The following is a 12,402-nucleotide window of genomic DNA, read 5'->3' on the forward strand; positions in this document are numbered from 1 at the left end:
CAATATTCAGATCTATACCATAGTTTGTGAACTCTATAACTTTCCTACAAACTAAAAAATACATCCTAATTTGGGTTATTTTCACCAAAGACATGTAGCAGAATACATCTCGGCCTAAATTTACGAAGAACAATTATTTATTTGTAAACTTTTATAACAGAAACAAAGAAAAATGTGTTTTTTTTTTCAAAATTTTTGGTCTTTTTTTGTTAATTTAGCAAAAAATAAAAACCCCAGCGGTGATTAATCACCACCAAAAGAAAGCTCTAGTTGTGTGAAGAAAATGATAAAATTTTAGTTTGGGTACAATGTTGTATGACCGCGCAATTGTCATTCAAAGTGTGAGAGCGCTGAAACCTGAAAAATGGCCTGGGCAGGAAGGTGTAAAATTGCACAGTATTGAAACGGTTAAAGGAAGTTGAGAAACAGAGTTACTGGATGCATCACCAGATGAAAACAGCTTGGAGAAAAAAAACCAAAAACTTGCATACCCACATCTAAGAATTGGTAAACTGTAATCTAATACATTTTTTGTTACATATTGCTTAAAAAAGGTTTGCCTTAAGTTATACTTTAAAAACATTTTTTTTGGTTTACAAAGGGACCCAAGCTCCCATGCCCTGGATGTGGAGTCAGCCTGGATGAAAACCCTATATAAATTGTATTTGGACATGTGGCAAACTGAAAAACAGAATAGGCTGCATCTTTTCATATTGTGCTACTAAACCTAAGCAGCAACTGCTTAAGGCTACATTGCACATATACATATAAGAACATAAAACTTTTGGTGAAGGATGGGTCAGGGCACTTTGTCCTGGCTGCATAAACACCTGTGCTACTGGCAGGTGCTCCCGGGATTCAGAGGTGAGAGTAGAACCTGTTACTAGGGCTGGGAAAAGACAACAAGATTCATTTAAAAGCTAGACATTTCATTCTAGCTATATCAGGCTTCATCTGTTACAGTACCCAATTTAAAGTGATTCTAAAGTCATATTTTATTTTATTTTTTTGAAAAATAACAAAACATGTCTATACTTACTTGCTGTGTGTAGTGGTTTTGCACACAGTAGCCTGGATACTCTTCTCGGGTCCCCGCCGGCAATCCTGCCCCATAGCAAGCAGCAATGTATTAAGCAAGGATCCTGACAAACACTGACAGTCTAATGGGTAGGTCACTAGTCTTAACCCATGGCATAGGTGGTTCTTGCAGCCCTTACATGCTATGTTCTCATCTTCTCCACAGAAATCAACATGACAGATCAGCTAAGCCAAATTGTTAAAGGCTGATGAAGGAAGTGTGGTGTTCTTCCGAAAAAGCATTTCCTAGAGTCACACACACACACACACACATTCCCTTGGTGGTGTTACCAGGCTGCTCATCCTTTCCTGTACGATAGACATTTCCAGTGAAGATCGGTTCCAGCAATCCACCAATTTACTAGTGAACACAGTGGCTGAAGCTTTTGGCATTTTTTTGCTATGCTCCTGGCTTTGCACTCTGCTCCCTAAGGTGCCTATCCGCTCTGCACCTCCAGTGGCTGTCTCTCCATCCAGCTCCCAGTGGATCAAACCATCCATCTGCCTGTGGTTATGGACTTCTGCCATAATGATATGCCTGAAAACACTTCACCTTTGTGAGTGCAATATTATAAAATTTTAATGAATGTTTTAATGAGTTGACATACTACACTATATTGGTTCCTTGGGCACCTCTCTCCCCTTCCCCATTTATTCATTTCAAACTGCTATGTCTGTGATGTCAGCCAAGCTGCCAGATTTGTGCATAACGAGGCCTATAACTGCTATTGAGGGTGGTCATGAACATGCATGTATAACCACTGTAAATAGTCTATGGTGTACAGACGTACCATGAAGCATATTTGAATCCAAACAAATAAATGTAATATATAGCAACTTATTATACCTTAGATGTAGTGGCTGCATTAGTTTTCATTTTTAGGGCTTTTTCTCTTTTGTCCCCTGGTGATTCTGCAAATAAAGTTTCCTGTCTACACTCTTTTTTTCCATGGTCTTTGTGGGGACAGCCATGGCTGTCACCCAGGCTGGATATCGAGCATATTTGCCTTTGTTCATCAACATTACATGGTGGATTTATTACAAAACAGAGATGATGTTAATCGTGCTCTCTTTAAAGCACACATAAAGTGACAAGGACAATGCATTTCTGCCACAATCTATAGGTATTTTCTTTAAGTGCTGAAAATGTTCCTAGCCAGAAGAGTGCAAACACCATCACATAAGGATTGTAAGCTGCAACATTTTTGTTTTTGGGTTTAGATACACTTAAAATTTCTTCTACTTTAGTTACACTTTTAGAGACACTGAACAAAATTTGGCCAGTTCAGCAGAGACTGGCCAAATTTAGATCAGTGTGTGGCAGCACCCACTCGACAGACATTGATCCTTTGATCGTCTCCTGTTGAAGAGACATGCTCTAAAATTTATCTTAACAGTTGCAGGCGCAGATGAGTGCTTTCTGATAGTGACAGGTCCAGCTGACAGAACAGAATGTCCCAGCAATGGTACCACCTCCAACCACCTCATTCGTGCAAATAGAACCGGTTATGTTTTTTTGTTTAGCCTCCTGGTTGAACAAAAAAAACCCCCAACATAATAACAGTTATTAGCTTTACTTCAAAGACAATTCTGAACAGCAGATCATGGCAACAACCTATCTGTACAATAATACTGACACAAGTGTAAAGTGCCATATTCTAGAACACAGATAATACCAGATGATTGCACATTCCCTTCTAGATATTACTGATGCCTTTTTTAATAAAGGCTTCAAGCTGTATAAATTAGGAGGAAACATCATTAGAGCAATTCAAGCTAAATTTTGTTAACTGCTAACTTTGACAAAAATATCAACTTCTGTGAAATACTAGGATGTAAGAACATAATACATACCACTGAAGCTTTCTGGAGGTACTCGCTACAAATCTGTGCTGAATAATCTAGTCTAATCTGATCACCCAGTGACAGCGAAGAGCTCCAGTGGTAATAATTAAATACATCCAGGTCAATATTCTAACCTGAAGAGCAGGAATGTAGACGGGAAATCGGTAAGCCAATTTGTATTATTATATTCATTGTTGGGAAGAGGAAAAGCTTAAATGTCTTATGTGTATCAAGAACCAGGTATGACCTGAAGCTCCACCCCTGCCCTAATACACAGAATCCTCCAGCCACCCATCACCCCCTCCTCCTGCCCTCCAATAACACAGTGCCACACAGAGTTCATGCAGCCCAGACACTAAATACACACTGAGCCAAGTAATGTAACATGCTGCTACAAATACTGTTCAATATACATTATGAGGAGCTCAATAAAACCACAAGCTGCTTGTGGTGATACCTGCTTAAGAGACTACAAAAACACTTCCTATTCAAACAAGGATGTTCTGCATTTTCTAGGACTTGAAAATGGCATACCTGCTTAATGCCAATTCATGTTGGCCTTCAACTTCATCTGATTTCTCTGATAGCTATTATTTATTTCAGGTACTTCTATAGCGTTATCAATTTATGCAGCACTTTACATATATATTATCCATGCACATCGGTCCCTACCCTCAAGGAGTTTACATTTTAAGTCCCTAACTCACATTCATATGTTGTACATAATAGGACTAGTTTAGACAGAAGCCAATTAACCTACCAGAATGTCTCTGGAGTTTCTATGGTTTTATGTTTCTATAGTTAGCCTGTATTCTCGACTTCTAAAAAGCCCCAAAATGAAGCTTTGAAAAAAGAATAGTAAAGCTGGCCATATATTATTATACAATTTTCCTATAGATAAACCAAAAGCATAAAATGAGGTCCAACCTATACAACACTTTCAATTTGTATCCAATCAGGAAGGTCCTTGCACTACATAGTTGAAGATAAGTCTAAAGGAAATTGTACAAGAAAACTGTATAATGTATGGCCAGCTTAATATGTGTTACTGGTCCTGTCACATTCTTCACACCTGGTCCAATGAAGCATCACCCACAGCCACAGCATGAGAGGGAGGTTGCAAAGCGCAAGAGTCAAGAGTCTACAATACCACATAGCAGAACCCTGACACAAACTGAAACATCTACTTGGGAATATATACAACAGACTAAAGCTACCCATACATGGATCAAAATTTGGCTGGTTCAGCGGGCACCGGTCAAATTTCAATCCATTCAAGGGCACAGTGGTGGAACCATCCTGTTGGAAAATTTCTGCTAAGCTATGGCCTGCAGAGCTGATCAACATCACAGCAGAGAGGATTCCCCCATCCACACACAAGTGGTCGAATGGAAAAAGTGACTAATGTATGGGTTGCCTAAAAGGCATCTCTAAGGTATTTTTTACATTAGCAATGTTTCCTGGATGGTGTTAGCAGATCAATAATTATTATACTTGCTGAGGATTTAAAGAAATACAAATTTCATTTGTGTGAAAGAGTTTGTGACATTCAGATTCTGAATCTATCACGAGCATGTCAGGACTAACTATAGAGTGTAATTCACTACAGCATAATGCATACTGTATTTTCACTCACCAAAGCCAATTCGAAAAAATGACAACTGTTTTTTGCTACGTAAACTACTACTAGCTTTTTTTCCCCCATAATAGGTTTTCAAATAATCAAAGAAACGTGTCCACAGATTCAACAAATACAGGTCAACATCCGAGCTGGTACAAAGTTTAGTAGGATTGTACAGGTTAAGGTTCAATATATAAGCAAAAAACATCTGTGGTGTCAATACCCCAAAAGGGGTAAGAAGCCATTATTATTTACCAAATAAGATACAGAAACTAAAGTTAAAAACAAAAATAAATAAATAAAACAGATATTTAATAAAGGTCCAGGAAGGTACTGCATACATAAAATGTAGAGAAGTTAGAGTCAGCTGGTCACTATTCTAGGCCCAAACGTGGTAGGTGACCCCCAACAACTTTCTGGGAAGCTACTGAGGAACCTGTTAGGCCACAACCCTCTATCTCAAATGTTCAACTGCCTGTGGCTTTCTGGGAACAAACCAAAAAAGGATTCCTTGATGACCAACAAAACCGTTATATTCCAGTAACAGGACATCAGCTGGGTATAATCATCAAAACTTTAGAAATGTGACCAACAAGCCCAGGTAGTCGTACAGGATTTGATTCTATCGCCTAGCTTTTTACTGGCATTAAAGTGGCATTATCACAAGGGGATAGTGGGGCTCCCATTGTTTTTTTAGATCCAAACTCAAAACAAACATGCTGCAAATGATTGATAGAAGTGTTTCAGAATTCCTTTTCTATATATGTTACAGGTCTGAAAATCAGAAAGCACTGAAGCCAAAGCTTCATTATGACAGCCAGGGAACAATCGCAAAAGAGAATTTAGCAATAGCAATCGCAATCTGAAAGATACTCACAAGGGTACACTTTTATACGAGTCCTTAAATTGTATCCAATTAAACAGCTTGTAAATATCCATCTCCTACGCTGAAGGCTAAGTCTCCACAATGAAGGTCAACATGGGATGAATGCCTTCTAACAGGTTTAAGGAACGGAAACCCATTTGGAATTGTAGCCATGAGATACTACCACCTGGGCCCGTGTGAGCTTCTTAAAAGTCTGAAAACAAACAAGCCCCCCACATCTGATGGAACCTGCGGAAGCACACTTTCTAGCAGTGGAAGACTTCTCTACAAGCTTGGAACCCTTGAATTGTCATGAACATTTAGAACCCCCTGACCCCGAGGGAGAGGAAGGTTTGCTGGCCTGAGAACTGGAATCTAAACTAGAGGAATGAATGGAACATTTTGAAGCACAATATGAAGTTGTCAACCAGCTCCATTGAAACATTATTTGTGTAGCTGAGGTGAGCATTCCATCCACAAATTTGAATGTTTAGATAGGGGAATCTGGTCAGTTTATTTCATTCAACACACGACTCATCTATGGGCAGCTTAAGTCACCTCCAGCTGTGAAGTAAGGGGAGAGTCTCTAGGACTGTGGGTCACCTGACCATCGCAGCAAATATTAAACTTTCCTGTTAACCATCCTTGTGCTCAGACACCAAAGTTAAAATCATGACTGAGGGCACATACAGCTGAAAGAGCAAGTTCTCACATAAGTGAGTCTCTAATTTCTGGGACTACTGGAAAAAGTGGCTTCCTATGTGTGCTCATGCAAATATTTTCCTCACCTTTGTTTGCATCGCCAAGGCCTCAGGAGAAGGAGGCAGGAAAAAATTAGTGGTTTAGCAGAAACGGTGCCTGGCCGACCAAGTAAACAAAAAAGGTACATCACTCCCTGTAAGCCCGAGAGTAAAGAAAAAGAATGATACTCCAGTCACAAAAATTTCCATCCTGCCAAGCTAGAAAAAAAAAGGAGTGCCCTGCCCTGAAAAAATAAAGTCTTGCAGGAGTAAAATAATAATTATGAACTTTAGCTTAACTCTACCACCTTCGCCCCCTTCTAACTTCCCCCGAAGCCCCGCAGATTTTCTTTTCCCTTATCCACTTGGGAACTGCAGGCCATCTTATCACCTGTAGAGCCGCCTGGTAAATTTTACAGTCATGTCAACATGTTCTATGAGGAAAGCACTATAAGACCTTTAATGATTTAAAGGTCATCTGTATTTGGTGGGTTGAGGAAAACTATGGAGACAGAGGGGTTAAAAGGACACCTGGAATATCCTGGTTACAGCAGCCTTCATGTTTGCAGTGGATGATGCAATGCACAAGCTCTTTTGGACTTCTTCCAGCTCCTTGTCTGTACTAAGACTTTCAGATAGAGAGCTGGAGAAGTGTCAATGGACTAAATTCTGGCACCTGTGTTCCACAGATAACTGCACATTCTGTCTGTGTGGCTGTAGCAAGATGTCACACCCTAAATATGGGTGCAGCATGCAACATACTAAAGTACTTCTTTGACCCCACCATACCTCTCCAGCTGTTTCTGATGCTTCTCCTCTCTGGCTTGGGCCTTCATCTGCTGCACCTCGATTGTATCAGGCTTCCTTCTTCTCATGTAGAGTTCGTGGTTGCCCATACATAGGGCTAATATTCGCTTATTTATTCTTAAACGGGGAGCATAAAACACAAAGTCCTAAAAAAAGAGAAGATACAAATGCTTAGCAAATCTGCTCTTGGTACTTTTGGAGAAATTTGTATAAAAACAGCCCTCACTCACCTCTTAATCTTACAAAAAAGCAAACTGAAATTACAAATTTTTCCTTAACTTTGTCAGGTGCAAATTATCACACTGGTGTTCAAAATAGAAAATAATAATTTGCATATATTTAAAGATAAACTCTAGGCAAAACTGTACGTACGTATATACATTTTTTTTTTAAATTTATTTAAACTGTAAGGAGAGGAAGATGAGCAAAAAGAGCCCATCAGTTCTGCAGTGTTTATAAACCTCTATGGCAGAATGTTATAAATGAGCTAATCAGTCTGCTGCTTCCTCTTTTACTGTCCTGTCATAAGGTGAAGGTTGGCTGAAGACCTGTAAATGTTTTTGACCAACACCAAAGAAAAATCAGATTTCCTGCCCTGCCAGACAAGGCTGTGTGGCAGTTCTAAAAAAAATTAAATAAATAAAAATAAACTCTAAGATGGATATAAAGAAATGCAAATTCTTTGGCAGGTTAAAATAGCCCTAGTGCAAACAAAGACTAGAAATTGGTGTGGTGCTGCCCCTCTAATCTATTGCAATGGCAATAAAACAAATGTGCACACTTGGATTATAGTGCACCTCCCTCGGAAACAACTCTAGTGCATAGAACCCTAGGCTGCAATGTGAATGAAAAAAAAAAATCTACAGTAAGAAAAAAAAAAAAAAAAGCAAAAAAAAAAAAGCAGTAAAACACCATGAACTATAGTGCACCTCCCCCTAAATTTAAGGAATTGTATGTTTAGGGGGAGTTGCACTATAGTCCACGTATAAGTGTGCACAATTGTTTTATTGCCATTGCAATAGATTATAGGGGCAGCGCCATATCAATTTCTCTCTCATCTTCCTCACCTTACAGTGAAAAAAAAAAGTATATATATATATGTATGAGTGTGTACATACATTACATACATACACATATCTATCAGTCTCTGGTCATTTCCTGTACTACATCCGCAGTCTCTGGTCATTTCCTGTACTACATCCACAGTCTCTGGTCATTTCCTGTACTAAGTCTGCAGTCCATTGGTTCAGAATATTTTTCTTCTTGTGTTCCTCCTCTAAAACCTAGGTGTGTCTTATGGAGCGCAAAATACGGTATAGAGATTATATATATATATATATATATATATATATATATATATATATATAAACTTTGTATATAGCATTTATGCTTTGAAGGATTATAAAAAGACATTTGGATATAGCAGCTGCTGCAGAAAGTCAACTTTCAACTCGTACATCTAAGTCACTTCTCTTACCGGCGCTTTCTTGTCAATAGGTTTTATAACAAACTTTTTGTCATTAAATGAGATGTTCCTGATTTCACTCCAAGGAAATCCAATTTTGGGTGTCAGCCTTAAGAGAGAAAGAAAAGGACACTTGAATACTGACTTGACATTGAGTTTCAGAGGCATTGAGAAAATAGGGGAAGATTTTTTATTTGCACAGGTTTTCAAGTGAACGATCGAAAAATGTCACACTCAAAATCAAGATAGCTGAGCCATTTAATTTAGGAACCCAAAAGCAGCATTACATTACCTGAGCAAGGGTACATTGTGACATCATGGCCAAATTACATTTTCTTTATCAGTTTTAGAGTTTAACAACTACAAAGTGAACTCCATAATATCCAGCATTTACTACCAAATGCAGTTCTAGTGACTATGGATGGAGAATCTCTGTACAGTAACTTCCTACACAAGGATAGGATCACTGCATGTCACAGATTCTTATCCTCAGCACTGTATTTGTGATTTAGCGGTGGTAATGATACACTGCTCACTGAGCAAAATTTAACACACAACTATTTCACTTTATAATAATGACAGCTTTGGTGTACAGGTACTGTTATGGGAAGTAACATGGCGCCCCAACATGCTAACTTTTTTTAAACCTTTGCTAATTTATGGCTGAGCTCGACGACAAATTCCATAACAGCATAAAACAAAAGCCATGTACAGTAATAACTCGGTTTACAAATGACTGTTAATGTAATTTTCGGTTTACAAATGAAAATCCATTGCCTCGGTTTATGAATTTTTTTCGCAATACGAAGTGTATATCAGCGCTGATTTTTAAATGCAATTGCTGGCTTTTTTTCTTCTTCACTATAGCTCACAGAATTAGCTGTCAATTTCCCCGGAGTTAACGGAAACTGTTTCCTTTGAGAAACTAAAAGGAAACACTTGCTTAACTCGGGGAAATAAACTAAAGGAAAACTTTCTTTTAGCTGGGGGGAAGTGACACCTAAATCGTGAGCTATAGTGAAGAGAAAAAAAAAAAAAATGCGGTAATTACATTTAAAAACTGGCACCATAATAAATAAAGAAACAGCGTGGGTTCCCCCCTCCCATCCATACAAAGCCCTTAGGGTCTGGTTTGGATTTTGAGGGGAACTCCCACGCCAAAATTTACAAAAAGATGTCGTGATCCCCCCCCCCCCCCCCAAATCCATACCAGACTCCTATCCGAACATGCAGGCCGGTAAAAGGGTGGGGGAGGTGGCGAACGAGCGCCTCCCCCCCCCTCCTGAACCATGCCAGGCCACATGGTACCCCTACTCATTCACAAAAACCAGTGTAGTGTGAAAAAGACAGGACACGGTCTTTAACAAGTCCTTTAACATACAAAATTAAAAGAATGTCCCCCACTGTAGACCCAACATCAATCACGATGCCTGCCGTCACCACCGACCCGAAAAAAGAATAAAAAAAAAAAGGCTTCTCTTCCAACAATGGCTTCCAGCCTACTGCCTGCTCTCGTGGTTTGACAGTTCTTAAATATGTAAAGGGTGGGGCCACCCGGGGACATCACCCGAGTGACCCCGCACCATGTGACATCATTGATGTCACATGGTCACATGGGGGTGGGGTCACATGGTCGCTCGCCCTCCCCCCCCCTTTCCTGACCTGCTGGGCTGCATGCTCAGATAAGGGTCTGGTATGGATTTTTGGGGGGACCCCCACACCATTTTTTAAAATATTTTGGCGTGGGAGTTGCCCTCAAAATCCATTCCAGACCTGAAGGGCTTGGTATGGATGGGAGAGGAGACCACACGCCATTATTTATATTATTTTTTTAATTGCCGGCAATTCTTATACATTCAGCTGTCAGTGGGGAACCCCGCTGACAGCTGAAACATTAACACATGGTTGTCAGTACTAAAATACCACATGACTTGATAAAATAACTCATGCGGTATTTTAGTAGTGTTTACTTTTTTTCTGATCTCCAGAATGCATTAATTGGTTTTCAATGCATTCCTATGGGAAACGGCGTTTCAGTTTACAAATTTTTTTGCTGTGATTAACCTATTAACCTAAAAATCAGTTCTGATATTGCAATTTTAGTAACCTGACAGCTTATTATTCTAAAAAGGAAACCTTCATTTGGTTTGCAAATATTAAAGATTCTAACTACCAGCAAGAATGAGTCCAATTCCTTACATTTAAAGAGCACTTGTCATTTTAGAACCATCATGGCAGCACCTGTTAGCGGGCATACACTCATCTGCTGCAGCCAAGTCCCTCACCTTGTGTCACTGCCGCATCACCAGCTGTCCCATTAAAGTGAGTCAACAGCGGGTCCAAGGAGGAGCTGCGGCGGGACAGTTGCTCTTTAAAAATTATGATTTAAATTGAGCCTTTTCACTAGTGATTAAATCAACTTGATTTAAATTAAATCCACCCCGACAATAAATGAGCTGTTGTACACAGCCAAGCCACTACATACTTGCTGCTGCAAGAACCTGGTGGCCAAAGGGTGCATCTGCAGATGCTTGGATGTCCACCTGGTAAGTTGGAAAAGGTATAAACTGAACACCAGATGGTGGCCTTACAAAAGCTGGGCAACAAAAGATTGATGTCAGAATATTCAGGAAGCCCTCACTGATCTGGTAGAGAGAACAGGTAATGATGGTGAAGGCGTTCTATCTTTTTGAGTGTAATCTTTTGAGATGAGCTGAATTAACCACCCAGCAATAGTGGAGTTCGAAGTAGGATGCTCTTTGTAAGGCCCTGTTGGTAAGACAAAAGAGAGTCCATCTATCTGATGGAAGCTATGACTTTCAGATAAACGGATATCTCTGACAACATCCAGACAAAGAAAAGCAATCTCTATTGGGATCAGGGCACAAATGAAGGCCCATGTCTTCATTTAGGTGGAAGGTTGATATCTTGGGTGCAAGACTACTTTGTCCTTGTGAAAAATCACACAGAGTCTAATAGATGAGACGGCCACTAAAATGGCCACCTTATAGAAGAGATGAAATAAAAAAAATTTTGATAGCATCAAGTGGTTTTTGCAGGACAGGTAGAACCAATTTAAGATCTCAAGGAAGCATAGGATTTTTCAAGGATGGTCAGAGAAAACACCTTGCCTTGGTTATTGAACCTAGAAGCCAGGATATCCACATTTGGAGATCCCCATTTCTGACACAGAAGATTGAAGATGTCAGGATTAAGAAGAATCCTTTGTCCAGTCAGTGATGAAGGGCTTTCCAATTGCCCACTCCTGGGATATAAAACAGCAGATATCACTGGGGCAGTGTTACTTACAAGACTTACTTCCATTAAACCTTGCTCACTCCTGGTACCAACCTGATAATTGATATACAAAACAGCCTACTGCACCTTGATTGGGTGCCCCTGTGATGCCGAGCTAGTATTATCTCTCTGAGTTCCAGGATGTTGATGTGGAGGTTTGGCTTCCCTGAGTGACCATATTCCCCAACCTGTGAAGCTGGCATCTGTTGTTTTCATCCTCCATGGATGTAGTAGAAACTTCCCCATTGTCAAGGCTGGATTTGCAATCTACCAAGCTTGCAAGTTTCTTGCTTGGCTGTAGAGACGCAGAAGGAAGTCAGAGAAGGTGTTTCCCCCAGTCCAACAAGATGTTGCATTGGAGAGGCCTTGAATGGAAGTGGACAAAGGAAACAGCCTTTTCACCCCGAGGCCCAGACTCTTACCGAGGTATATTTCTTTGATAAGATCCAAGCACAAGATCTTCGAGAGATGAGTTTGTTAGCCTGGGCTGTGTTTAGAACAGGGGTGGCAATTAATTTTCCCAAGAGGCCACATGAGAAGCTGGAGGGCCGAACTTAATTCTGCTCACTATTAATTTTGGACCTGGGAAAGTCATTAAGTACGTAAACATATGGAAAACAAACATCTGGTGCCAGGAATAATAGATACAGCCGCTAATAAAATAGGCCTCTTTCAGATAGTGGTA

General features: G+C 39.9%; 1 protein-coding gene across 2 annotated transcripts in view; it reads right to left on the minus strand.

The window, feature by feature from the left end:
* The window catches only part of RDX (radixin), a 200,511-nt gene that overhangs the window by 47,652 nt on the left and 140,457 nt on the right, over nt 1–12,402 (minus strand). For both annotated transcript variants that reach the window (XM_089666159.1, XM_089666150.1), the window contains exons 8-9: nt 8,433–8,529; nt 6,938–7,101 (exon numbers count right to left, since the gene is read on the minus strand). In XM_089666159.1, coding sequence (XP_089522285.1) covers nt 6,938–7,101; nt 8,433–8,529 — 261 coding nt within the window. The remainder of the gene's footprint in view (nt 1–6,937; nt 7,102–8,432; nt 8,530–12,402) is intronic.

The sequence above is a fragment of the Staurois parvus genome, unplaced genomic scaffold (assembly GCF_062004578.1).
Source record: "Staurois parvus isolate SC_StPar_1 unplaced genomic scaffold, SC_StPar_1.0 ptg000050l, whole genome shotgun sequence".
Taxonomy (NCBI): domain Eukaryota; kingdom Metazoa; phylum Chordata; class Amphibia; order Anura; family Ranidae; genus Staurois; species Staurois parvus.